Raw genomic sequence first — 27534 nt, forward strand, 5'->3', positions numbered from 1 at the left:
GCCTCTCAGGGCAGTCTTTCTTAATTAAATTTATTTTTTTCATTTTATCTATTTTGGGTTTTGTTTTGTTTGGCACAGGGTCTCATGGACCCCAGGCTGGCCTTGAACTCACTCACCTTCCAGTGCTGGGATTCAGGAGTGCACCACCACACCCAGCTATTTTATTTTCATGAGACATACTCTATATCTCAGGCTGGCCTGGAACTCACTATGTAGCTCAAGCTGGTCTTGAACTCAATATAATTCCCCTGCCTCAGCCTCCTTAGAACTGGGATTACAGGTATAAGCTACCAGGTCCAGATCTTTCTAAACTTTCAAACCCTTTCAGACAGACTAAAGAAGCTGAGAGACAGAGTGAGGACACTTTAAAGCTCACTACACAGCTCTGTTCCCCAGGGCTCTAGGACAACCAGGACCTTACTGTGTGGCATTCTCATTTCCGGACTTTGCTCCAGAAATAAGCCCTCCCAATAATATCTCAGGGTCCGGGGTTGCAAAAAGCAACTCCTCCTCGGAAGTCATATTTCTGGCTGAGTGTGGCACAGGCCTGTAATCCCAGCCCTTGACTGAGACAGGAGGACTGCAAGGTCAAGGCCAGCCAGAACTACACAGTGAGAAACACTCGCATGACAACAATTATAATAAGGGCTAAAATCACTCTGGATTAGCTCATTTCCTGCAAACACTGCTCAGTGTGTGCTGGGCTTTACCTGCATTGTCTGGTATAATGATGGGTCAACAGCCAAGACATGAAGGAAATCAGGGGAGAGGTTGTCCAAGGTCTTGGGGGTTTGGGCTCAGCATTCTGGTTCCACACCGGACCCTTTAGTGCCACAGCCTGCCTGCCAGTCCTTCAGTGACAGCCTCTCTGACCTTAAGCCACCTGAAGTGTCCTTTCTTCTCTTGTTCAATAGAAACCCCACCCATCCCATGTAGCTCAACTCCAATCTAGCCCTGGAGAGGCCTCCCTGTGGTCACTGGTCCCCGCACCCAGCTGCAGCCCACATATGATTGTGCGGGCTCCACAGACCACGTATTAACGTCAGCTCTTCCCTACTCAGCAGCACATACCGGCACATACCGGCACATACCGGCAGTGAGGCCAATCCCACAAGCCACCGTTACCTTAGAGTCAGACTCTGCGTGGGATGAGGGGAGGGCAGCAGAGAGAACATATAGAACTCCCTGTGGGTGGTGCAGCGTGAACTGCAGCCTCTCCATCAAGTTAACTCTCATAATCTGGGAGTCAATTTTACTCTCCAGAATTTATAAATTTATACATAATGGTAATTTTGTATCGCTATACATAAAATTTATACATAATAGTAAAGTTTATATATAATGGTAAAGCCAAGTCTCATAACGTTTAACATTTATTTATTATGTACAGTGTTCTGCTTGCATGTGTGCCTACTCACCAGAAGAGGGCACCAGATCTCATTACAGATGGTTGTGAGCCACCATGTGGTTGCTGGGAACTGAACTCAGGGCCTCTAGAAGAGCAGCCAGCAGCCAGTTCTCTTAACCTCTGAGCCGTCCCCCAGCTTTTGACATTTATTATTAGTCGTGGGGGTGGGGTGCGCATCAGCAGTCAGTTCTCTTCTCCACCGTGTGGGTTCCAGGAGTCAAACCTGGTTGTACAGCTTGGAGGCAAGCCCCTTACCCAGTGAGCCACCTCACCGGCCCTCGCTGTGACATCTGAGCATGTGTGAGGGAGGGAGCAACTGTGTTCCTCATGAAAATATACACCCCCAGGTTCTCAGCTGTGGGTCTGAGACGTGAGTTACATTAAGAACATATCCCACACCAAGGAGGTGGAATTTCAGGTTCCAGGCTAGCCTGGGCTACAGAGTGAGACCTTGCCTCAAGAGTACCAGATGTGCTGGTACAGACCTGGAGTCCCTGAACTGTGGAAACAGAAGCACAAGGCCCAAGAGTACAAGGCCTAGTGCTTAGGAGGCAGAGGCAGGAAGATCTCCGTGGTCCAAGGCCAGCATTGGTCTACATAGTGAGTTCCAGACTAGCCAGGGCTACAAAGTGAGGCCCTGATTTAAAAAAAAAATCAACAAAAATGAACAAACAGAAACCTAGACATCTTCATCTCAGAAAAGATTTTAATGACAAGCTGCTAAAAAACCACCTACATGTGAGCAAACAGACTAGCCACACACACTTCATCCAACACGAACAGCAACAGCAGTTGGGTGCCTGAGACTTGTTCGATGAAAAGGCCATTGTGTCAGTACGTCTGTATACGTGCAAAGAAAATGTCTGTAAAAACAGGTTTTTCCAGAGTTTTTTCCCTTTGAATTTTTCTAAAGCTACTTATATATCGTACTACATTCACTATGGAGAGAGGTTGTTTTGGATTTTCTTGAGACAGGGTCTCACATATCCCTATATAGCCAAGTATGACCTTGAACTTCTGATCCACTTGACAAGTGTGAGGATTATAGGCTCCTGCGACCATACCCAGAGCTTCACACGTGCTGGGTAAGGACACCACCAGCTGAGTTCTGTCCCCGGCCAAAGGTGTTCTGGAATGACTAAAATTCTCACCCACTTGCTTCCCAACTTACTCCGCCAAGAACTGATGTTAGCCAGGTGCAATCGCACACACCTAAGAATCAGGAGTTTCAAGGTCGTCCTCAGTTATGCAGTGAGTTAAAGGTCGGAAGTAGCCTGGGCTACATGATACCCCATCTCAAGGGGAAAGAAAGAAATGATTTGTTGGTTTGTGTGACTAATGAAATAGAGTTGAAGACTAAACATTTCGTGTTCACTAGTTACCATCATTAACCCTTCCAGCCAGAAGTCTGGTCCTAATTTGCAAGTAAAGAAGCATCTCCTGGTGGACAGAAAACTCCAGGTTACTCTCTCACCTGACTTGATTCTTACCCCTGACCAACTAGGAGGCAGAACTGTGGAAGTGCTAGTCTTCATTTCTAAACTCACAGCTAAAAGTATGGGTGGTGTGAGTCAGTCCGCCAAATCTGAGCAGCTGAACTTGAACCTCAGAGGAGAAAGTGACTAACCAGAAGCCCTGGAGCTTGCTCCTGGGGTTACAAAGATGTTCATCATGTGGTTCTGCTCTAGGGGAAGGGGAGTCAAAGGAAGCCACCTAGGGATACAGAGAAAATAATGTCCTGTCACCAAACATAAGAACAGAGAGAGAGAGAGAGAGAGAGAGAGAGAGAGAGAGAGAGAGAGAAAGGGATTGGTAATTCCATTTTATAATTCTATAATTCTAGCACTCCAGAGGCTGAGGCAGGAGTATTTGCAGCCAGCCTGTGCTACATGGTGAAACCCTGTCTCAGCAACAACAAAAGGTCCATATAAAGTTTCACCTTATTCTACGTATTCAAAGAAAGTCACACCAAAGTCCATCCGATTATAAGAGCCTCTAATTCTAGGTGGTGAGAATGGGGTGCTGGGGGAAGAGGGAGTGTGAGAACTGAGGCGATATGGAAAGCACATGGTGATGTCAGAGAAATGTCCTCCTCTGAGCCCAAGGAGAAAGGCTGAAAATGAGAAGAGGCAGTCACCCCTCTTCTACTCTGGGACAGCCTCAGAAAAACCGACGCAGGCCCTGCCTGGCTGTCCTGGGAGCCTGCACATTGAGTTCCCATTCATTAGTCCTCAGCCAGCTACACCAGGACAGAGACAAGGACCGATGAGTGGCCACAGCGGGGGAGTGAGAGGGGACAGGATGTGAGTGGAAGAAGACGGTCCCGAGGTCTGAACTCAGATGATGATTCCCCAGTGAGAGTCAGGTCTTCCGATGCTTTGGGGTCACCCAGAGGTTCTGCTGGGGCTCTGAGCCCAAAGAGAGCAAGGCTGGAGTAGACAGAAGGTGAAGGGGGCAGAGGTGTGGGCATAAGGACAGAAGATCCTGAGACACTGCCCTGGCAAACAATGAAAAAGCAGATGAAGGATAAAGAGGCCAGGTTGTGAGAGGAAAGTCTGACAGGGGGTGGAGGGGGGGTCATGAAGGCCAAGGGGTCAAGAGAGTCCAGAAAAGCAAACAGATTGACAAATAGCACACACCACCAACGAAGAGTCAACTGGCCAGTTGGGTGAAGCAGGAGCAGCTGAAAAGTGAGGGGACAAGAAATCCTGGAAAATGCTGGGTCTCACTGTCACTAAGGCCCGTGGCCAGGAAGAGATGGGTAAGAAGGGCAGAGCTGGAGTGGGACAAAGGAGCTTGCCAAGCTTCTTGCTTGGGTTAGTTTTATGATGTCACTTCTAGGGCTGGGTTAATGTATGCCGGTCTCCCTGGGCTGACTCCACCTCGTAGATATGGGACTCGTCGTGAATAAATACTAAGTGTGTTCACAGGTGGGGAACAAGTCGGTAAAGTGAGCAGGCTGGTGACACTAGGCAGAGCAGGGAGACCGCAGAGCTTCCTCCAGTGAGTAGGGGGGTGACAGGGAGACTGGGTGTGGCATGGACACCTCTCTCTCTTCAAGCACGTGCCTCAAGCAGCCAGCTAGCTTCTCTACAGTTCAGAAGTTCAAAATGTGATAGGAAACCAAATGAACAGATGTCAGAAGAAAAGAAACTCCCGAAAGAGGGACCAGATTAAAGTCACCACTGTTGCTATAAATAATCACAGGGTACCCACTATGCACTGCCAAGGGAAGGAAGCATTTAACTTTGCCATGTGTCCTCCCTATGACCCACTGAGTGTCCCTTTCACAGACAGAAGCCCCAAAATAGGTGAAGGACCTATTTCAGGGGTTCCTGTTAGAGCAGGCAAAAAACTGGGGAGCTGAGAGGAAGCTTAAAACTTTCAAATGTGAACATTTCAGTAAGCAATCTCCAACGGCCATTGTTTAGTTATAAAATGAACCAGGAGGCAGGTGAGACGGCTCAGCAGCTAAAGACACTTACCATGCAGGTCTGACAAGCCGGGTTCAATCCCCAGGACCAACAGAAATGTGGAAGGACAGGACCAAGTCTGTAAGGTTGTCCTCTGATCTTCTAGTGTGCAGATCCCCTCCCCCAGACACACACACCAGAAAAGGTTGAGGGGCTGTAGCTCAGTGGTAGCGTGCTTGGATAGCCTGCTTGGATAGCATGCATGAAGCCCTGGGTTCAATCCCCAGTACCACAAACATGGGACACATGGATAACCCTTAGCTACATAGCAAGTTACTGCCTAGCCTGAGGTACATGAGTCTCATAGGAAGGGCATCTTGGGTCCTCAACTGACCACAGAGCCAAAGTGTAAAGTGATTACAAATACCCTTAGCTGTATCTCCATGACCCAAAGCTAACAAAGCCAAACTCACAGTGACAAACAGAGTTAGCCATCTCCTAGCTCAAATACCTGTCCTGAGTCTGGGGCTGCAGGGGGCAACCTTCAGACTGCAGAGTAAAACCAACAGTAATGGACTTGATTGGCCTGAGGAGGTAAAATGTGATTTCTGTGCCCAAGGCTCACGTCATGGGGCAGAATGGAACTCCCATTCCCTTGCCAGTAAAAGCCTCAGTGGGCAAAGGCTCAGCGGGACTGCTCCTCATCCTTCTCCCCGGTCCTCCCACACTGCCCTCTGTTGTAGCTTCCCTAACCATTTCTCTCTTCATTACCGCTTGCTTCTTCTGGTCCTTGAGTCTCTGTCTGGGAAGATGCTCCAAAAACGCAGCCCTGACCGTAGCCCCACTCATTCAAAGACTCGGGGATTTTCTAGTTCTTTAGTAACAGTGTCAGATAGGGTTAGGACTGGAAAGAAAAGCCAGTCTCCCCGAGTGGGCACCCTGGATGAAACTCAGCTGTGCGCTTCCTTGTGCTGTTGAGACTAGCCACACGTGGGAATGCTTTCCCACAGCAAATTCCTCTTCGTTTCCTGAGGGTCTGGTTCTTCCCTGGCCTGGAGTCCAGTTGCGTTTCCCATCATCAAGCAAGCTGGGTCCCTTGAATCAGTGACCACTGCCTGGGTCCCCTGAATCAGTGACCACTGCCTGGCAGTCTTGACTGGAACTAGTGGAACATTTGGGCCACGTGCTGGCTGGTTTTATGTCAACTTAACCCAAGCTAGTCATCTAAAAGGAGGGAACCTCAACTGAGAAAAAGCCTCCACAAGATCGGGGTGCAGGAAAGCCTATGGGCATTTTCTTAATTAGTAATTGATGTGGGAGGGCCCAGCCCACTGTGGGTGGAGCCATCCCTGGGCTGGCAGTCCTGGGTTCTATTAGAAAGCAGGCTGAGTAAGTCCAGGAGGGAAGCCAGTGAGCAGCACTCTTCCATGGCCTCTGCATCAGCTCCTGCCTCCAGGTTCCTGCAGTCACTACTTCTGAGATGAACTGTTAACTGGAATGTGAATGAAACAAGCCCTTTCCTCCTCCAACGGCTTTGCTGTTTCTTCACAGCAATAGTAACCCCATCTAGGACAGGCCACTGAGTGAAAAGCAGGTCTCTGACATTTCAAGTAAGGGCTGTGAAGCTAGCATTTCTCTTGATCATTTACCTCTTTCCAGACACACTTCTGGTACCCGCAGATGAGAACTTCAGCTACATTATGCAAAATGAAAAACACGGGAACAGCCTGAAAGCAAACAGAAACAAGCATGAGAATACACGCTCCCATTTCTCAGCTACTTGACTTTTGTTTAAAAATAAGATGTGTGGGAACATGAAGCATTCAGTCTCTCCAGCAGACTCTTTTGGACCAGCACTTTGCTGAGGTGTTCTTCATTTTCCCTCCCAGATTTACTTATTTATTCTCTTTATTCTCTGTGAGTACTTTCTCCACAAGCACATTTGTGTGCCACGTCCATGAAATACCAATGGAGGCCCGAAGAAGGCATCAGACTCAAACTGGAGGTACAGACGGTGGAAGCCACTATGTGGGTGCTAAGAACTGAACGTGGGTCCTCTGCAGGAGCAGCAGGTGCTCGTAACATTTGAGTTGTCTCTCTAGCCCTTAAAGTATTAGTTTTGGTGGGGTGTATGTCAAGGCTCCTCTCCGACAGGTTCTTCATACCAGGCGCAGGGCACAAATCCCATCAGCCTCACTCTACACTATGCTGCCCTGGTTCAGGAGGCTCGCTGGTGACCGAAGCTCTGGGAACACCTGTGTATTCATCATTCCCTCCACTGCTGTGACCAAACGCTCGACAAAAAGGAACCTGAGGGTTGATTCTGGCTCACAGTGTGAGGGGATCCCGCCCATCATGACTGATTGACAGGAACTTAGAGAGCAAGGGTTGATTCTGGCTCACAGTGTGAGGGGAGCCCACCCATCATGACTGGCTGACAGGAAGGAAGGCGTGTAGCACCATCACCATGATGCAGCTGGTCACACTGCCTCCGCAGTCTGTGTCTTAGTGACTGTTCTATTACCATGATAAGACACCATGACCACAGCAACTTATAATAAAAAGGGCTTGCTTCCTGTTGTTTGTTTCTGCTCTTTTGGGAGGTCAGCCACTCAGCTCCCAAACAAATCACACACAGAGGCTTATTTTTACTTATAAATGCCCAGCCTTAGCTTGGCTTAGTTTCTAGCCATCTTTTCTTAACTTTAAATTATCCCATCTATCTTTTGCCTCTGGGATTTTCCCTTTTTCTTACTTCTGTAACCTTCCTTTGTTTCTTACTTCACGGCTGGCTGTGCGGCTGTGCGGCTGTGTGACTGTGTGGCTGTGTGACTGTGTGGCTGTGTGGCTGTGTGGCTGTGTGGCTGTGCGGCTGTGCGGCTGTGTGGCTGTGTGGCTGTGTGGCTGTGTGACTGTGTGACTGTGTGGCTGTGTGACTGTGTGGCTGTGTGGCTGTGTGGCTGTGCGGCTGTGTGACTGTGTGGCTATGTGACTGTGTGGCTGTGTGGCTGTGCGACTGTGCGGCTGTGTGGCTGTGTGACTGTGTGACTGTGTGGCTGTGCGGCTGTGCGGCTGTGTGGCTGTGTGGCTGTGTGACTGTGTGACTGTGTGACTGTGTGGCTGTGTGGCTGTGTGACTATGTGGCTGTGTGACTGTGTGACTGTGTGACTGTGTGGCTGTGTGGCTGTGTGACTGTGTGGTTGGCCCCTGGAGTCCTCCTCCTTCTCTGGCTACTTCTTCTCTGATCTCTCCTCCCATATTTCTCCTTCTATTTATCCTCTCTGCCCGCCAGCTCCGCCTACTTCTCTCTCCTACCTCACTATTGACCGTTCAGCTCTTTATTAGACCATCAGGTATCTTAGACAGGCACAGTAACACAGCTTCACAGAGTTAAACAAATGCAACATGAACAAAGTAACACACCTTAAGATATTCTACTATAGTTTACATTTTCAGAGGGTTGGAGTCCTGACCATCATGGCAGGGAACATGGCAGCAGGCAGGCAGGCATGGAGGTGAAACAGCAGCCGAGAGCTCACATCTTGAGGCAACAACCATGAGGCAGAGAGAGCTAAATAAGAATGACATGGGCTTCTGAAACCCTAAAGCCCACCCACTCCAGTGACACACCTCCTCCAACAAGGCCACACCTCCTAGTCCTTCCCAAACAGTTCCACCAACTGGGGCCTAATCATTCAAACATATGAGACTATTGGGGTCATTCTCATTCAGACAAACACAGTCAAGAAAGACCCACCCCAGTGACCCACTTCCTTTAGCAAAGATCCACTTCCTAAAGGTTCTACAGCCTTCAAATACAGTGGCACCAGCTAGGGACCAAAAGTGTTTAGGCACATGAGTCTATAGGGGACATTCCACGTTCAAACCAAAACACTGCCCATTATTATTACCCTGACAGACTTAAATTCAGCAGGACCTACTTGGGTTAAATTAGAAAAAAAATATGATATATGGTAACAGTGAAAATAGTGGGTAGAATACACTGTTTACTACACACCAGACAACCACTGCTACATACTTAAGCTTCATAAGGATTCCGTGAGATAGATACCATTAACAACCCCATTATACAGATGAGAAAACTGAAGAACAGATTGTTTCTGTTTTTTAACCTGCATCTTAATCACTGGAAACCACTTTTTCTGAGTTATCATTTAATTGGCAAGGCCTGAAACAAAGGCATACACAGTGAGCAAGACCTACTGCTGAGCCACACCCCCAGCTGAGACCACTCACAGATGCTCATACTAGACATTTGTTTTACCTAAAGAGGACTGAAAGAGTTAACTTCACATCCTTATGACCCTGGGGATGATCTCAACAACACAAGTTCCTATCATCAGCCACCATAAAGCCCAACTCATGATTCTGGAAACAAATCTGCCAAGTGTAACTGATCACATTGTACTGCAGGCCACTTCATTTAATTACGTGGGTGTACAATCCACAACTAAGTATTTAATACTTCACCCACATGCAAATGAAATTCTTCGATATGAAGATAAATTGTTAACTATGAACTTAGAAATTTGTCATTATTCCCATGCTTCCTAGAATACAATTTTGAAGTCTTAGAAAAATTTCCCACAGAAAACCCTGGTCTGCCCCCAGGAAAGGCCTTTGGTCAATCTACAGAGGTATGGATGACCCTCAGTCAAGCTTCTGATGACTGATAACCCTGGCTAGCTTCTTTTTTTATTAGTATTATTACATTTTAGTTATTTCTGTGCATGTAGGGAGTGGGTGAGTGTGGACACATGGTATGCATGTAGAGATCAAAGGACAGTCTACAGGAGTCGATTCTCTCTTTCCACTGAGTGGATCCCAGGGATTGAACTCAGGTCCTCAGGCTTATCAGCAGGAACATTTACCTGCTGAGTTATTTCACTGGCTCCCTGACTCGGCCTCTTAATTTCTGTAAAAGAATGCAGTCCTGTTCCCTCTCTTTAGATGATTTTTTTTAAATATACAGATGTCCTTAATGCATTATGTAAAATAACTGCACTCAGGCAGGCCCCCTCCACAGAAAGTAACCTTGAGATACTCATTTTTGAAGACTGCATCTTACACTGTAGCCCAGGCTAGCTCATAATTCACTATGTATCCAAGAATGGCTTTTAATTCTTGGCAATCCTCCTGCCTCAGCCTCCTGAATGTTAGAATTACATGTATGAGTCACTACAGCTGGCAATTTTTAGGGTTTGGTTTTTTTTTTTATGGACCACCACAGTTTTCCACAGCAGCCATACTATCTCCAGTTTCTGACAGTATTGCCCGAGCATCCAGATTTCACCATGTCCTTACCAGCACTTGTGACTGATAAGTCATCCTGATGGGAATGAAGTAGTGTCACCAGTAGTTAATATTTGCATTTTTTTTTTTTACAAATTATACTTAACATTTGTGAATGCTTTCCCTACATATGTATCTCTGGACACATGCATGCCTGGTGCCTGTGGCGTGCTCAGTCACACATGGCACCTCTCTCACATCCCCTCTGCACAAAACTTGGGGACCGTCGCTGAAGAAGGAGCCAGAGGCCAGGAAAGACTGGATCGAAAGAGTGTCTCTGGACACGACAGGCCTATTGCACTTACAAACCCGCAGCAGCTGTGGCTGATGCCTAAGATGAGCCAGTGAACATCCCAGCCTGGAGGCGGAAGTGGCCCACCCGTATGAGGAGCTACTGACAGCAGATGGCCTCTAGTAGGCTATGGGACCTGAGGGGCTGACACAACCTCACGAGCACCCGTCAGTGCATGGGCAGCACAAATTAAACTCGGCAGGTCATTTTTTTTTAATTTCACATGTATGACTGTTTTGCCTACATGTATGTCTCTATACCATGTTTGTATAGTGACTGAGGAGGTCAGAAGAGGCATCAGATCCCCAGGAACTGGAGTTATAGAGAGCTATGAGCCACCGTGTGGGTGCTGGAAATCAAACCTATGTCCTCTGGAAGAGCAGCCAGTACGCTTAACAACTGAGCTATCATGCCAGCCCCTTGGTGAGTTTTTTTTTTTTAAATAAAATTAAATTTAAAAAGACATGAAGCTGGAGGGGGTTGGGAGTTTGGTTCTAGGAGGAGTTGGAGGAGTGGAGTAATTATGATCAAAATACCTTGTATACATTTTTGAAAATCTTAAGGATTTAATAAAAATACTATATTTTTTTAAAAAAGAACTGGGTATATAGCTTAGTGGGGGACTGTTTGCTTAGCCCTGTGCAAGGCCCTGGGTTCAATCATCAGCACACAGAAGGAAGAAGGGCAGGAAAGAGGGAGGAAGTGAAGAAGGGAGAGACATGAGTGTAGGCAGAAGTTTCTCTCCTGCCTGCCTGTTCCCAAATACCCAGCAGCTGCTGCCCAAATAACTGACTCAGAGGCTTAATATTACTTCTAAATGCTCAGCTGGTAGCTCAGGCTTATTACTAACTAGCTCTTATGCTTAACTCGACCCATCATTCTTATCTATGGTTAACCACGTGGCTTGGTACCTTTTCTCATCGTGCTTCCTCTGCGTCTGACTGTCCACACCTGGCTCCGCCTCCTCCTTCCCAGCATTCTCAGTTCGGCTTTCCCACCTAACTTCCTGCCCAGCTACTGGCCAATCAGTGTTTTATTAAACCAATTGTGTGATAAATCTTTACAGTGTACAAGAGGATTATTGCCCAGCACATGAGGGCCGCCTCCACTGGGCAGTTCCAGGAAACATGCTAGGGCCGTCTCCATTCTACATGAACATTGACACTCTTTACCTTTGTGATCCAAACTCCTTTATGTGGAGACAAGGAAAGAGACGACCATGAATTCCTTTCTGCTCAATTAAGTAACTTGCTCACTATGGGTTTAATTATCCATGTTTTTCTTCAGCAGTATCTCCATCTCATGCCCACCTATGACATCCTAAGTAACTACTATGCTTACGGAAGCCAGAAACCTTGACAGACAGATTAGAAGGACCAAGTTCAAAGGTCTGGGTAAAAAACAAAAACCAACCCAAGGTCAGGTGTGATACATGCCTGTACTTGCAGCACGTGAAAGGTAGAGACAGTCAATCTTCCACTACACAGTGGGGTTCCATGCCAGCCTGGGCTACATGGCACCTCGTCATAGCCACCTCGTCACCAAAAAAGAAAACAGAAGGAAAGAAGGAAGGAAGGAAGGAGGGAGGGAGGGAGGAAGGAGGGAGGGAGGGAGGGAGGGAGGAGGGAGGGAGGGAGGTAAAAGGGAAGAATGGAAGGAAAGAAGGAAGGAGGGAGGGAGGGAGGGAGGGAAAAGGGAAGGAAGGAGAGATAGAAATGAATCCAGTCCTCTTAAGGTACCTCATCTGCATTGTGGTCTCTCTGGCTGCTCACCCTGGCCTTACTTACTCAGGAAAACATGCATCTTGTTCTAATTAGGCAGCAGCCAACACCAGTCCACTATTTACATGGGAATCTACACATCTGTCCTAATCCCTCGGCTCTCAGGCTTTGAGGCAATTCTGTCTTGCTGAGACTTCTGGCCAGGAATTACAATGAAAGTGATAACTGATCATCAGAGTTGCACCGTCCAAAGACTGCTGCTGTTCAGGACATGAGAGCCGCCATCTCTGTGACCTCATCCATTGCAGGAAAGCCGACAGGCAGGCCTCACCATAAGCAGAAAGGAGAGGAAGTGTAACATAAGCCCATACGCCATCAACAGAAGCGCCTGACACACCTTCACAATGCACACTCACAGCAGCTGGTCCTCTGGGAACTGTCTCTCTTGGCCCACACCCCTTTAATTCCCTCAAGGTCAGAAACCATGCCTTCTGTGTCGTTAAGAACACAGTAAATCTCAGACACCTCCTTGCCGGATAGCTATACTCCTCCTAGGGTTGGGAACTAGCTTGGTCGGCAGGGTGCTTGCCCAGCACTTACACTAGACTGCGAGTCAATGCTCGCTTCCCCAAGACCCGCTGTGAACCAAAAGTCAACTCAGCCTCACAGTGTACTTAGGGCTGAAAGAGCACGAGGCCCTGCATCAACCCCAGAACAGCATAAACCAGGCATGCCGGTCCATCTCTGTCGTCCCAGCACTCAGGACGGGGTGGCAGGAGAATCAGAAGTTCAAGGTCATCCTCAGCTACACAGTTTGAGGAAAGCCTGAGACAGATGAAATCATGTCTCAAAAACAAAACAAAACAAACAAAAACAAAAAACACAAATTAATAGTGGCAACAAGAGCCGGGCGGTGGTGGCGCACGCCTCTAATCCCAGCACTCGGGAGGCAGAGCCAGGTGGATCTCTGTGAGTTCGAGGCCAGCCTGGGCTACCAAGTGAGTTCCAGGAAAAGGCGCAAAGCTACACAGAGAAACCCTGTCTCGAAAAACCAAAAAAAAAAAAAAAAAAAAAAAAAAATAGTGGCAACAAAAGTCTTTAGAGCACGCTCTTCTCTTCTAACCTCTACATATCAGTCAGTTGTAAGTGGGATGTGGGAAAACCCACAAAGAACTCCCCACAGCTCCCAGGTGCTGTACACCAGACAGCGTCAAGGCTTCCTCAGATCAGGGAGGCCTTTCTGAAGCACAGCTACTCAGAAGAGTTTCATGTAACAATACACCCACGAATTTTCACCACACTCACCCCCAATTCCTCGTGGATTCATTAGCTGACAGCTTGGCACCAGAGCAGTGAGGACTGTCTCCCATCCAACACAAACGGTCTGAGTGCCTGGTACTCATCACCCTGGGGACGTCTATGCAGCAACGCAAAGACACAGAACTGAGAAGATGCGGGGTTGAATCTGTCACTAAAAACAGTAACAAGAGGCTCCTACTCACTGTCCTCCCGCTCAATGGGTACGTGGGGGTGGGGTGCTTTTTCTAACAGATCTGGATGGAGCAGCTTATCTTTGCCTGCTAGACAAGGCTATGCTCTAGGTCAGTCTACTCCACTCACAGGCCCAGGAACTCACATGAAAATGGAAGTCAACTGGTTAAACTAGAATGTAAATCAACTGCTTCAAAAAGCTTTGCTGTGAACCACAAGACAACGTGCACTTAGGGCTGAAACTGATGTAAATCCGTAGCCAAAGAGCAAGTTCAAAGACAGGCTTGCCTAGAGATAAACCATCCTTCTGCAGCATCATCGTTCAGGGTGCAGAACTCCCTGACTGCCGAGAACAGACTGAATGGACACTCATGGTGCGTTTTCCACGGGATTCTAGCCACCTGGTATTTGAGTCCCTTGCAAAGGTGCCTGAACCTGAGAACAGCCACAGCCTCTTCTCAGTCTGGCCACCGAGGAGAGTCGGTGCTCCGTGGTTCTCCAGTGGCAGTGGGTGACGGTCGAGGTGAGATCCATGGCAGGCTAGGAAACGTGGCCTCACCCTCCTGGCTACTCTGCAGAGCATCGATGGGCAGGACCCCAAGGATCCAGTCTAAGTGAGCCTGGGGCTCAGATAAGAGCTGTTAGGAAGACAGTCTCCTTATGACCCGTGAGGAGGGGACACTGAGGTCAGTGACACCAGGGGAAGGGGGTGACATTGGAACAGATGCCCTGTAGAAGTGAGAGACAGAGACAAACTGGATTTTCTGGGTATGTCACCGCAGTCCCTCTGGACCTAGCCAGGCCCGAAGTGGGTCTCTGTCCTATAACTTTCTCACATGAACTTCCTCACTGCTTACACTTCCTTACTGCTTCGACTAGAGTGAGCTTCCTAAGAAAGTTAAAAGGTTCTCAGCGGCCAGGCTCCGTGGCACACACTTGTAATCCCCTCCACTGCTCAGCTGACTAAGGACAAAGGACTGTAAGTTAAAGCCAGAACAGGCTACATAGAAGACAGTCTTTAAAAAAGAAAACGTCCAGGCTGGAGAGATGGCTCAGCAGGTAAGAGAACTGGCTGTTCTTCCAGAGGACCCGGATTCAGTTCCCAGCACCCACATGGCAGCTCACAACTGCCTGTAACTCCAGTTCCAGGGGATCTGACACCCTCAAGCAGACATATATGCAAGTAAAACACCAATGCACATTAAAAAAAATCATTTAAAAATTTGTAAAAAGAAGTCCATATGCATTAGTTCTTAGAGAGACAAATCTAAAAAAGACAAAATACGACAGAAGAGCTGCCACTTTGTGGGACTAGAGGCAGGATTCTGCACCTACATCTCTTCCTCCATCGGGTCCTGGCATTTGCCCCATCCCTCACTTGCCCAGTGACTGTGACTCACATAAAGATACAAAGGAGGCTGGAGAGATGGCGCAGCGGATGAAGTGCTCAGTGCACATGCAAGAGTACTTGAGTTCAGATTTCCAGAAGCTACGAAGAGCCAGGTGTGAGGGTGCACATCTGTAACCTAAAATCCAGGTGTGAAGGTACACATCTGTAACCTAAAATCCAGGTGTGAAGGTGCACATCTGTAACCTAAAAGCCAGGTGTGAGGGTGCACATCCGTAACCTAAAATCCAGGTGTGAGGGTGCACATCCGTAACCTAAAAGCCAGGTGTGAGGGTGCACATCTGTAACCTAAAATCCAGGTGTGAAGGTGCACATCTGTAACCTAAAATCCAGGTGTGAAGGTGCACATCCGTAACCTAAAAGCCAGGTGTGAGGGTGCACATCCGTAACCTAAAAGCCAGGTGTGAGGGTGCACATCCGTAACCTAAAAGCCAGGTGTGAGGGTGCACATCCGTAACCTAAAAGCCAGGTGTGAGGGTGCACATCTGTAACCTAAAAGCCAGGTGTGAGGGTGCACATCTGTAACCTAAAATCCAGGTGTGAGGGTGCACATCTGTAACCTAAAAGCCAGGTGTGAGGGTGCACATCTGTAACCTAAAAGCCAGGTGTGAGGGTGCACATCTGTAACCCAGTGCTAGAGGGGGTGGAGACAGACAGACCCCAGTGTCTCACTACCCAACTAGTGTAGCTGAAACTGTGAGATACTTTGTCTCAAATGTGTGTGTGTGTGTGTGTGTGTGTGTGTGTGTGTGTGTGTGTGTGTGTGTGTGTGTAGTGAAGCATGATAGAAGATTCTCATTGCTGACCTCTAAAATCCACATATGCATACACAGGTGGGCACACGTACACACATATATGCACAAACACAAAATAAAAAATAAATAATAAAGGATACAAAGAAAATTGCTCTGAAACCTATGAAAAATCACTGAACAAGAAAAGCATTATTATCATAAGCCTAATACCTGACTTATTCAACCTTTAAACTTCTGGCACCCATAAATATCCAGAACTTGGAGGAAAAATTAAAGCTAATGGAACCAGAAAGAAGTGGTAGAGAGAGTGGGCAGTGACTGAATACTCCGAGGTGGGCACCAAGGTGCACTGTGGGGCAGCTCCTAGCCCACCCCAAAGATCCCACCCTTCTGAACATGTCATTCCATCTCCTCAACTGTATAAATCATGAAATAAAAGTGATGATTTAATTTCCAAATTACTTTTTCAACTGCTATTTTATAATCCTGAAGTTGCCCTAACAATATTGTTACCCAGCTAGACAGACTGTTTGTTTTTACATCTGAGGTCACAAGAACAAACAATGCCAGGCAGTGGTGGCACACGCCTTTAATCCCAGCACTCAGGAGGCAGAGCTAGGGGGATTGCTGTGAGTTCAAGGCCAGCCTGGGCTATAGGGCGAGATCCAGGACAGGCACCAAAGCTACACAGAGAAACCCTGTTTTGAAAAACCAAGAAAAAAATAACAAATATAACAGCAAACATTGTAAAAAGATTGAATTATTTTGCAAATTCTGCATTTTTCCAAAAGGCAGAACACAGGACATTTTCTGATAAATAAAAACAGAAGTCAGGATACGGTGAAAAAAAGCATTAATACCATCTTGATTATAAGTCCATGTGGTTTTAATGGATTCTCTTTTGACAGCAAAATAATTACAGCTTGGAGTTCTGAATAACGCATTTGGAAGCATCTTTGTTCTTCAGAAACCACACACTAAGGAGCTCAGTCCTGGAGGGGGAGGGGAGGAATGGGAAGACAGAGTGGACACCTCATTTTACTAGTACCCCCAGTACCTGTCCACTCTGGGCCACACTTGTGTTGACAGCTGCACCGAGTGTCCCTGGACCATTTCACCAATGCACCTAGTGCTGTCGGACTTTCTCTGATCACCAGGTCCCAAATAATGACACAGAGACCTCTTATTAATCATGAAAGCTTGGCCTAGCTTAGGCTATCTCTTAAAACTTCAATTAACCTGTTTATATTATGTTCTGCCACGTGGCTCTTTACCTCTCCTCCATATTGTATGTCCCACTTCCTCTGTATCTGGCTGGTGAATCCCATCTCTCTTCTTCCCAGAGTTCCTCTCTCTGCCCAGAAGTCCCGCCTATCCTTTCCTGCCTAGCTATTGTTCGTTCAGCTCGTTATTAAACCAATCAGAAGATGCCTTGGAAGAGCCACATCTTCACAGTGCAGAAAGAGATTATCCTATAACGTAACAACCCAGTTCCAACTCCTCAGCAGCAGGTAAAGGTTTAGCCCGGACTCTTGCTTCCAAGGATAACTGTATTCAGGCAGAGTGCCGAGGCTAGCCTCCATGCCAAAGCTGCTCAGGTGAGGCCTAACTGTGGCAGACCTCACAATGGTTGCTACTGCCTTCTCTCTTGCCCACCTCCGCCTCATGAGACAAGCTGACCCTGCCATATTTTCCAGTTATCTTCAATTCAACAAAAGCAGCAAAGGTGCTTCATGTTATCTCAGGCGCTGGACTTCTCTGTCATGGTTTGGATACCAAGTGTCCCCTCAGAAGGGCTCACACACTGCAGGCTTGGTGCCCAGCCAGTGGTACTAATCTGGGAAAGTCTGGAAACTTTAGGCAGCAAGACCTCCAGTAGGTTACTGGGGGCAGGCCTTTGAAAGTTACTCCTGGCCCTCCATCTTCTACCTCCTTACTACAGACCCAACCCCTAAGAGGCAAGGACTCAGTCTGGGACCCTCTGAAACAATGAGTCAAAATATATTTCCATAAGCTGTTCCCTTGTGTATCCTGAGCACAGCCACAGTAAGCCAACACCTCTGTTCTCTGATCTAGTTTTACCTTCAAGCTGATGTCTGCCCCCAACTGATGTGGGATGCAATAAATTAAAACACAAAGGCGACGAGGAAAGAGGGTGGTGTGTCCCCCACACACATCCTAATACTTACCAATCTGGACAAAGCTCTGGACCCTGCATAGATTATACCCACGAACAGCACTGAAGCAGGAAGCCATGCCAAAACATTAGATCTGAAAAGATGAAGAGACATTATAATGTTTTTGCTACTTCATGTTTGAATAGACCTAGCTGGAAGGACTGACCCCTCAGAGGCACCATCTCCTTCCAAGGTTGTCGAAATATCCTTGGGGGACCTGATAAGTGAGATGTGCTCTTTACTCACTGAGAGAGCGACACAAGCAGATGAAGCCATCTCATATATAGCTCTGCCATGTGACATCTACTTAGCGTTCAGGAACACCCCCCAAAACTGAACGTGGACAGGCCTTGCTGCAGGCTCAAAGAGAGGACACAGCTGATTTTCTTCAATGGTGGTAATTTTCAAGTATAAATTTTTTTAAAGACTGTTTACCTAAGATGTTTCAAACAGCTCCATGGAATCACAACTTTGAACCAAAAAAACTAGAAAAAAGGGTTTTTAAATAATAAACCTTGGGACTTCAATAGGGTGGTCATATTGTGGCTTCTTCAAACATTGACCTGGATTTCTGAGCACCCTAGGGCTTTGGGGGGCACACTTCTGTGGCTCAGGTTGACCCATACTAGGATCTGATTTTTCTTTAGAGTCTAGAATCTTGTTCTCCTCAAAAATAAATAAGGCAGGAGTGGTGGCTCACACCTTTAATGCCAGCACTTGGGAGGCAGAGGACCTCTGTGAGTTTGATGCTACCCTGGTCTACACAATGAGTTCCAGGACAGCCAGGGCTACATAGTGAGGTCCTATCTCAAAAAACAAAAACACACAAGCAAACACACACGAGAGAGAAGAACTGGACACACTACATATCGTGGAGGCTTCCTCTCACTGGAGTTAGAAGTGAAGCCTCTACCACCCGAGGGCCCCAGAGTCAGTCTCACAATGACTAGAACCAGACGAGACCACCTGAGCAGTGGACAACATGATCACCCCAAAGCATCAACAACCACCACTGTGTCTGCAAACTCACAATCTGTCTTCCCTTTTACTGTCCAGGACAGGCAGTCAATCCAAGATCGGACCTCGACCTAGCGTACCAATGTCCCAGGCTCCAGGAAGGCCTCCAAGTCTTACTGACTATATCAATTATTTCAGCAAATGCTGACAGCAACTTATAAAGCTCAAAGACTCACTGTGAACAGTGGCCTCACAGTTTGATCAGGCACTGTGTTAAATGTTTTCCATGCTACTTTTTTTTAACATATAGACTTTTGTATGTCTGCATACTGCATATGCAGTGCCCACAGAGAGCTTCCAACACTGAAGTTACAGATAGGTGTGAGCTGACATGTGGGTGCTGGGAATCTAATCAAGGTCTGGACCAGCAGCAGGTGTGCCTAACCACTGAGCCATCTTTCCAGTCTCATGCTACTTTTTTTTTAAATCCACACAACAGGGGTTAGGTTAGGCTGTTAGCAAGTTATATGATATGCAAACAGAGGGTCTGGGTAAGGTCCCCAGGACCCATGTGAAATCTGGGTGTGCTGGAGTAACAGGAGGACCTTTGGAGCTTGATGGTCAGCCTGGCTGAACCTGAGGCCTCCACATTCAGTAAAAAGTAAAAGGTAGACAGTTATTGAAGAAGAGCCCAATGTCAACCTCTGGGCCTGTGTATGCATGTGCACACAAATATACACATGTATACACACAAATAAAAAAATCCACACAACAATCTTACGATGAAAATACCTGACCTAACAATGGTAAAGACTGTCAACCGAACACTTTTCAATTTTACGACAGAGGAAAGCATTCCCATAGTCCATTCTGTTCGGGACTTTCAATATAGTACCCAATCAATTACATGACATATCCATAAGAAAGTTCTCCCCTCTCACAGATACTGAACGGTGTAGGAAGTACAGCTTAGGATAAGCATTGGATAAACCAAGATTGTCAATCACACAGACCTGTTTTCTTCAATGGAAGGAAATGAATGATGCCTAGTCACCTGGAATGTCAGACTGAAAAGTGGTCAATCAACCTGGTGATGTTTTTACTATTCTCTGAGCCAGCCTTCCTGAATCCCCCAATATCCTGGGCATTGTTTAGGCCTAATCCTGAGCTTAGTCTCTCAAGTGAATAGAACACATCCCTGTGAAAGAGGCCCCATGTTCTCTGCATCTTCCACCAATAGAATCCATCCTTATACTTATCATAGATCCTTCTCTAGGCCCTAGACCTGAGCTCTGTTTATCGGCAAATAGAATCTATTCTTATTGTAAAGGCCAAGGTCACAGTTCTACCATGTTTCAATGTGTAAGGAAAATAGACCACAGGGTCAGTCTCTGGAGTGTAGCTGGTTGTTTTACTCTTTTGCTCTTTAGCTCTTTTGGGGGCCCTGCCACCAGCTCCCAAATAAATATGCATGGAGGCTTATTCTTTCTTATAAATGCCCGGCCTTAGCTTGGCTTGTTTCTAGCCAGTTTTTCTTAAATTATCTCACCCACCTTTTGCCTCTTCTGGGCTTTTACCTTTCTCTATTTCTGTATTTCTTCCCTTATTTCTTACTCCATGTCTGGCTGTGTGGCTGAGTGGCTGCCCCCTTTTCTCACTCCTTGATCCCTCTCCTTCTCTTTTTTCTCCTTCTGTTTATTCTCTCTTCCTGCCAATTCCACCTCCTTTCTCCTGCCGTGCCATTGGCTTTTCAGCTCTTTATTAGACCACCAGGTGTTTTAGACAGGCACAGTAACACAGCTTCACAGAGTTAAACAAATGCAACATAAAAGAACGCAGCATGTCTTTGCATCATTAACAAATGTTCCACAGCATAAACAAATGTAACACGTCTTAAAATAATATACTACAACACTGGAGGTCTTGATCCAGTACCAGCAAAGATGGCACTGTCAGCTGGGCAGTGATGGCACACACCTTTAATCCCAGTACTCGGGAGGCAGAAGCAGGTGCATCTCTGTGAGTTCAAGGCCAGCCTGGGCTACAGAGCGAGTTCCAGGACAGCCAGGGCTACACGGAGAAACCCTGTCTCGAACCACCACCACCCCCAAAAAATGGTACTGTCTCGAGTTTTCATTCTTATCTCTTCCTGGTTCACTTTCCTGCCAGTGGCAATACCTGCAAGCGCTCCCAACAGAAAGGCATCCCACTGGGACACTGCAGACAGGCTTCCGTACCTAGGAAGTGAGCTGACATCAGAGAGTACTGATGGTATGATCCTGACACCATGCACCCTGTTCCACCCTCTTCTCTGCCTCCAGCCTGGGACCCAGACAGCCTGGCTACTGACTCTTGTTATCAACTTCCCTTCATCCTCTAAGGTCTAAGAGGCTCCTTCCTCTGGCATTTTTGTTCTGGTTCTCCTCCTCCTCTCCTTTTCTCCTCTTCCTCCCCTGATCTTCTTCCATCTGTCAGTGATGCTGGGGCCTGAACTCTCCTCAGAGCCCCTCTGGATCACCTGTTCAAATTTCAATAATATCCAACATGGAAGATGGGCTCTGTACTAGATGATTTTCTAAGTGCTTTGTGCATTTAGAATAGGCTAGACCAACCTCCAATGTTCTCAAGGTTAAGTTTATATATATGAAATGCTTTGTTTGCTTTTGTTTTTGTTTTAGACAGGGTCTCATGTAGCCCAGGCTGGTCTTGAACTTACTATTTAGTCAAGACTGGCTTTGAATTCCTGATCCTTCTACATCCACCTCTCAAACATTGGGGTTACAGGCATTCACCACCATGCTTTGTTTGCATTTTCTCCTTACAAAGCAATATAGAAATAGGGATGTCCTTGAGACAACAGAGCCTTTCTTGGAGAGCTAGGGCTCTGGAAACCTAGTGCCACTATGGTGGCTTGAATTAAGAATGGTCTTCAGGGGCTAGAGAGATGGCTCAGAGGTTAAGAACACTGGCTGTTTCTTCCAGAGGTCCTGAGTTCAATTCCCAGCACCCATATGGTGGCTCACAACCATCTGTAATGAGATCTGGCTCCTTCTTCTAGCCTGCAGGGATACATGCAAACAGAACACTGTATACATAATAAATAAATAAATCTTAAAAAAAAAAAAAAAAGAATGGTCTTCAAAGCCTCAGATATTTGAATGCTTATTTGAAAGGATGTGTGGCTTTGTTGGGGCAGGTGTGGCTTTATTGGAAGAAGTGTGTCACTGGGGACAAGTTTTGAGGTTTCAAAAGCCCATGCCAGGTCCAGTATCTCTCTCTTCCTGCTACTTGCAGATCTAGATGTAGAACTCTTGGCTCCTTCTCCAGCACCATGTCTGCCTGCATGCCATCACGCTTCCTGCCATGATGATAATGGACTAAACCTCTGAACCTGTAAGCCAGCCCCAATTAAATGCTTTCTTTTATAAGAGTTGATGTGGTCATGGTGTCTCTTCAAAGCATTAGAACATTGACTAAGAAAGACATAAATAGCTTTTTGGTTCTTGTCTCTAAAATTCAAAGAATAAAAGGAGGCCAGAGAGTTGAGGATGAAGTTCAGCTCTCAGCACCCAGATCAGGTAGTTAACAGCTGGCTTGGCTGCAGCAGCGCAGGCTTTGGAATTTAAGGTCAGTAAAGTCCCAGACCTCTGCACTTGAGTCCCTCTTAAAATAAACAAAGGAAACTCCAGCTGAGTTACAGACTCCAAGAAATGAGAATGTCTGCAGTGCTCACTGCGGACGTGAGGAAAAGAAAGCAACCCTGGGGAATGTCTATGTGCCAATCCCTACTCCAGCTCCAAAGGTTCCCACTCGCTCATCTAGCCTCCAAGTACCTACACATATGTAACACACACACACACACACACACACACACACACACACACACACACACACACGTAAGTAAAAATTAAAATAAAAAATAGTGAAATTCATGAACCACAAAAGGAGCATTTAGAGAGAAATTTATTATAGATTCATGGGTAGGAGCTTAAGGAGTTGAGAGAGAAGAAGAGGAAGAGGGAGAAAGAGAGCGCCCATATAACAGGAGGGTCCCAGAAATAGGACTGCTTCAGCTGCTAGCCTGGGGCTTTTAAAAGGACTTACGGCAGAAACAGGAGTGGACATGGGACGAAGGTGAGCTGTGAGTCCAGGTGTGCCAGCCAGGTGGGCACCCAGGAGCCTCCTGTCACTTTCAGTCACACAATCAGTGAGACCGCTACTCAGACGTGCTTATTTAGGAGTATGCTGGCTAATTTTATGTCAACTTGACACAGGCTAGGGTCATCTGAGAGGAGGGAACCCCAATTGAGAAACTGTCTCCATAAAATCCAGCTGTAGGTGAGCCTGAAGGGCATTTTCTCAATTAGTTATTGATGGGGAGGGCCCAGCGCATTGTGGATGGTGTCATCTGTGGACTGGCGGTCCTGGGTTCTGTAAGGAAGCAGGCTGAGCGAGCCATGATGAGCAAGCCAATAAGCAGCACCCCTCCATGGCCTCTGCATCAGCTCCAGGATCCTGCCCTGCGTGAATTCCTGTCCTGACTTTTTTCAGTGATGGACCATGGTGTGGAAATGTAAACCAAATAAGCCTTTTCCTCCCCAGCTTGTTTTTGGTCCTGGTGTTTCATCGAAGAAATAGTAACCCTAACTAAGACCAGGAGATAACAGAACCACAACCCTCTTCTGACGTTCTCAGAACCGCTGCCCCAGTTCCTGTCTCCTGTTCTCATCAAAAGCTGTCCATTCACACAGATGCACACCGACCTCTGGTCATGTTCCTACTGAACAGCCGGTAAAAAACAAGGCAAGAACCTAAGTCAAGCCTCCCAGCCCAAGCTTTCAATCACGTCTTTGCACTTTGCACACCCACTGTACTCTAACGGGAGACGAGGCTATGGACAGGTACGCTGTGAGTAAAAAAACAGGAACTTGTTTCCCATGATCACAGCCCTGCCTGCAACAACAGATGTCTACAACCCCAACAAAAAAGCGAATAGAGAGAAGAGCATGCCATCCCCGCCCTCACGGGCCCACAGACACTGTAGATGGTGGCGGTGCCCTAGGAAAGGGCTTTCCCAGTTCTGACCTGTCACAAACCCCCAGCAGGCCATGCGCCAGGAGTCCAGGACTTAAGCCGCAGCAGAGCGCTGATGAGAAAGTAACCGGTGGGTGCCCAAGTCATGCGAGCAGCTGGCTTGGCTGCAGCAGCCCAGGCTTTGGAATTTAAGGTCAGTAAAGTCCCAGACCTCTGCACTTGAGTCCCTCTTAAAATAAACAAAGGAAACTCCAGCTGAGTTACAGACTCCAAGAAATGAGAATGTCTGCACTGCTCACTGCGGATGTGAGGAAAAGAAAGCAACCCTGGGGAACGCCTATGTGCCAATCCCTACTCTGACATAACTTCAGCAGGATACAGAAGAGACTCCTGGGAAATATGGCAGGGAGGCTGGGTGAGCATTTTGCTCCAAACACCTGGGCCAGGACCCAGGCACAGGACATCGAGGCTTCTACTGCCCTGCCATCTCACCTGGGGCTTTCAGGAAAGAGCAATACGCGCTCCCGAGAGAGTGGTCGCCCCCAGCCAAACAGACATCTTCAGAGGTTGTAACTGGCCTGGCAGGGATGAAGATATTTCAAAGACACACCTGTGCCCCTCACTCTAGCTGTCAGACTGTTCACACAATGGACTCCTCCGGGAAACTGGAATTACCCAGAAGTCTCAAGCTGGAAAAACAGAATGCCTAGGCCAGTCAGAGGAGAAACTTTCCTACCAGGAAGAGATGTACAACCTGCCAGATGACCTACAGAAGACAACCATAGGTCAATGGGGTCAGGGCCACAAACTGCCGGAACTGCTTTGGCAAACATAACTCTGGCCGTGCCATTAAACTGTAACCTCACTTCAGGACCCTGGAGAAAGTCGTGGGGGTCGGGGGACATCAATGGATCTCTTTGTCCCTCCTCCCAAGTATGATCAAGGTGAGTGCATCTTCTTTTTCTACTTTTCACTACTAAATTAGCTATTTTAATTGGTTTGTTGAGGGCAGATGCTGAACATGGCTTATTGGAGCACAGGCTGTGACCCTAAGTCTGTAACAGTTGGCTGTGGGGATTCCCGGCCACTCTGAGCGGTGAGAAACTACCATCCTCCACCACATTCTAACTAAGAAACACACTGCAGGCCTAGCGTGGTACACACCTATTGTTGGTAAACCAAGAACCACCCACATTCCAGAACCAGATGCTCCCCCAGATGGCCTTCAGCCACTCAGCGCCAGAAGCCGCGTCATCACCAGGCACAGGATGTGACACATCTCCACTGTGACCCCGAGTCTGGTCCCCTTCATAAGGCCTGCATCTTCGCTTTCACAAAAGCTTCTCTTCCTCTTGCATCCTCTGTCAGGTGGCCTTTCACACTCCCCCTCCCCCTCCCCCAGTAAATCTCTTTTATGAGTCTATTGTGTGGTGTGATCTTTGTGACATTCTTTGACCCTCCAATCACCCAGGATGCAGAGGCAGCGGATCTCTGTGAGTTCAAGGCCAGCCTGTTCTACACAGCAAGTTCCAGGCCAGCCAGGGCTGCATAGTGAGACTCTCTCAAAAACCAGAAAATAAAAGAAAAACACTGCAATTACAATCCAGGACATGCCCAAAAGGGGTTGGGCCTGGGAGGTGTCCTTCCGGGTCCAATTGTCACATATATTAACATTTTGACAATAGTGGGACCCTGTTGCACACATTGTCTCATAATCTGCTTAATTTCACAATTTCCCATGGCAAAAAGCCACACCCCATTTACTGATAATTGAATTAATGACCATTGACTTGCATTAATAATAACTGAACAATACCAACGGGCAGTGGTGGCACATGCATTTAATCCCAGCACTGGAGAGGCAGAGGCTGGAGGATCTCTGTGAGTTTGAGGCCAGCCTGGTCTACAGAGGGCCTAAGGTTGGATATTTAAGTCAATCTTGCATTTTTTACTATCCCAATGCTGTACGACTATTCTTGAATACATTATTTTCTCACATGTGTGATTTTTTTTTTCATAATACTCAGGATAAATTCCCAGAATGCAGCCCTGAAGTTTAACTGGTTACGAAGCCACTTTGTAGAGGGGCTACACTGACCAGGCTCCTTTAAAGGCCTAACACTGAGTCTAAGAGCCAAGGCTTGAACATCAGGAATAGAGGAGGCACCCGTCCCCACATTCTATTCATCATCTGGTGGCTTTGGCCTCTTACGTGGGTTAATTCTTTCATTACCTTATTCACCCACAAAGGAAACAAACTAGAATTAAAGTCTGTGGTGGTCCTGGCAGGGTCTCAGGTCCCTTTGGTACTGGGGCCTCTGGGAACTGCTGAGGCAGTGAGTATGTCCATGTGCAGGTCTGCATGCATATGCATTCATGTGCATGAGGGGAGGGGGCAGCTCCCGGCTGGAGGGGTTGCATGTGATACCACATTGAAGGGTCTCTTGCCTGGGGGTCTGGTTTGAAAAGTGTGCTGATCTGCCACGCCCCTTAAGTGACTGAGAAGCCCAGATATTGCATCTCATGTGAATCCTGAGTCTGTTTCCATTTGCATGCCACCCTGCCACACTAAGCACTGTGTGAAGTTAGGAAAGTCTGTTGGCATACATCATGAAACTGTTGTCATTGAGATGAAGCCTAATTAAATTAAACCACTTGTTTTTCAAATAGAGCATGCCTTATTGAGAGAACATCTGCTCCCTGCAAACACTCTGCAGCATTTGTTATGGGTGCCTGGAGGGCTCCTCAAGTGGAATTCTCCGAAATTCTGTATTCTGCTGACATCTAGTGGACCTAAAAATAGCTTCCAAACATGAAAATAAGAGAACAAGGTTCACAGGCTGACCTCGGGCATTGCCCGAAACGGGGACGGCCTACCACTGTAAAGTCAACACTTGTTTTACAAGCAAAAGAACCTCAGCACATTTTTCCTATTTTGTGTGTGTATATGTGTATACATATTTGTGTGTGCACACGTGTGTGCGTGTGCATGTGGAGGCCAGAGGTCAACCTCAGACGTCTTCCGCGGGTGTCTGTACCTTCCTTTCTTTTCTTTTCTTTTCTTTTTTTTAATTATTTTATTTTTGAGGCAGAGTCTTTCACTAAAGCTGGATGTCACTGATTCTGCTAGGCTGGCTCTGTCTCTACCACCCCCAACCCTGCCAGTGTTGGGGTTACAGACAAGCACTTCATTATTTTTTAGTCCACTACTTAGGGCAAAAGTAAGACTTAAAAATCCACTCTTCTCTATTAGATCAGCGCCGTATGCACACCATGAACTGTGACATAACAGAGTCAGGAATAATTAATGAAAAGAAGAGGCCATGAATTTGAAAGAGAGCAAGGAGAGGTAGATGGGAGGGTTTGGAGGGAGGAAAGCAAAGAGGGAAATGATGTAATTAAATTATAATCTCAGAAAATTAAAGAAGTAATTTTTAAATAAAAAACCTGAAAAGACCGTGAATTGTCCGCCATACACTCTCTCTGCTTCCTGCTCGTAGACCACGATGTGAACGCTCAGCTTTGCCTCCGCCCTGTGCAGCCACCACGGACCCTAAGCTTCTGG

The 27534-nt window shown here is 47.1% G+C and overlaps 1 protein-coding gene across 1 annotated transcript in view; it reads right to left on the reverse strand.

The window, feature by feature from the left end:
* The window catches only part of Tmem241 (transmembrane protein 241), a 133935-nt gene that overhangs the window by 96962 nt on the left and 9439 nt on the right, over window positions 1-27534 (reverse strand). Inside the window, 2 exon segments of the mRNA XM_052741536.1 lie at window positions 6471-6548; window positions 17991-18072. Coding sequence (XP_052597496.1) covers window positions 6471-6548; window positions 17991-18072 — 160 coding nt within the window.

Source organism: Peromyscus californicus, unplaced genomic scaffold (assembly GCF_007827085.1).
Source record: "Peromyscus californicus insignis strain IS unplaced genomic scaffold, ASM782708v3 Scaffold_17__1_contigs__length_78620276, whole genome shotgun sequence".
NCBI classification, from domain to species: Eukaryota; Metazoa; Chordata; class Mammalia; order Rodentia; family Cricetidae; genus Peromyscus; species Peromyscus californicus.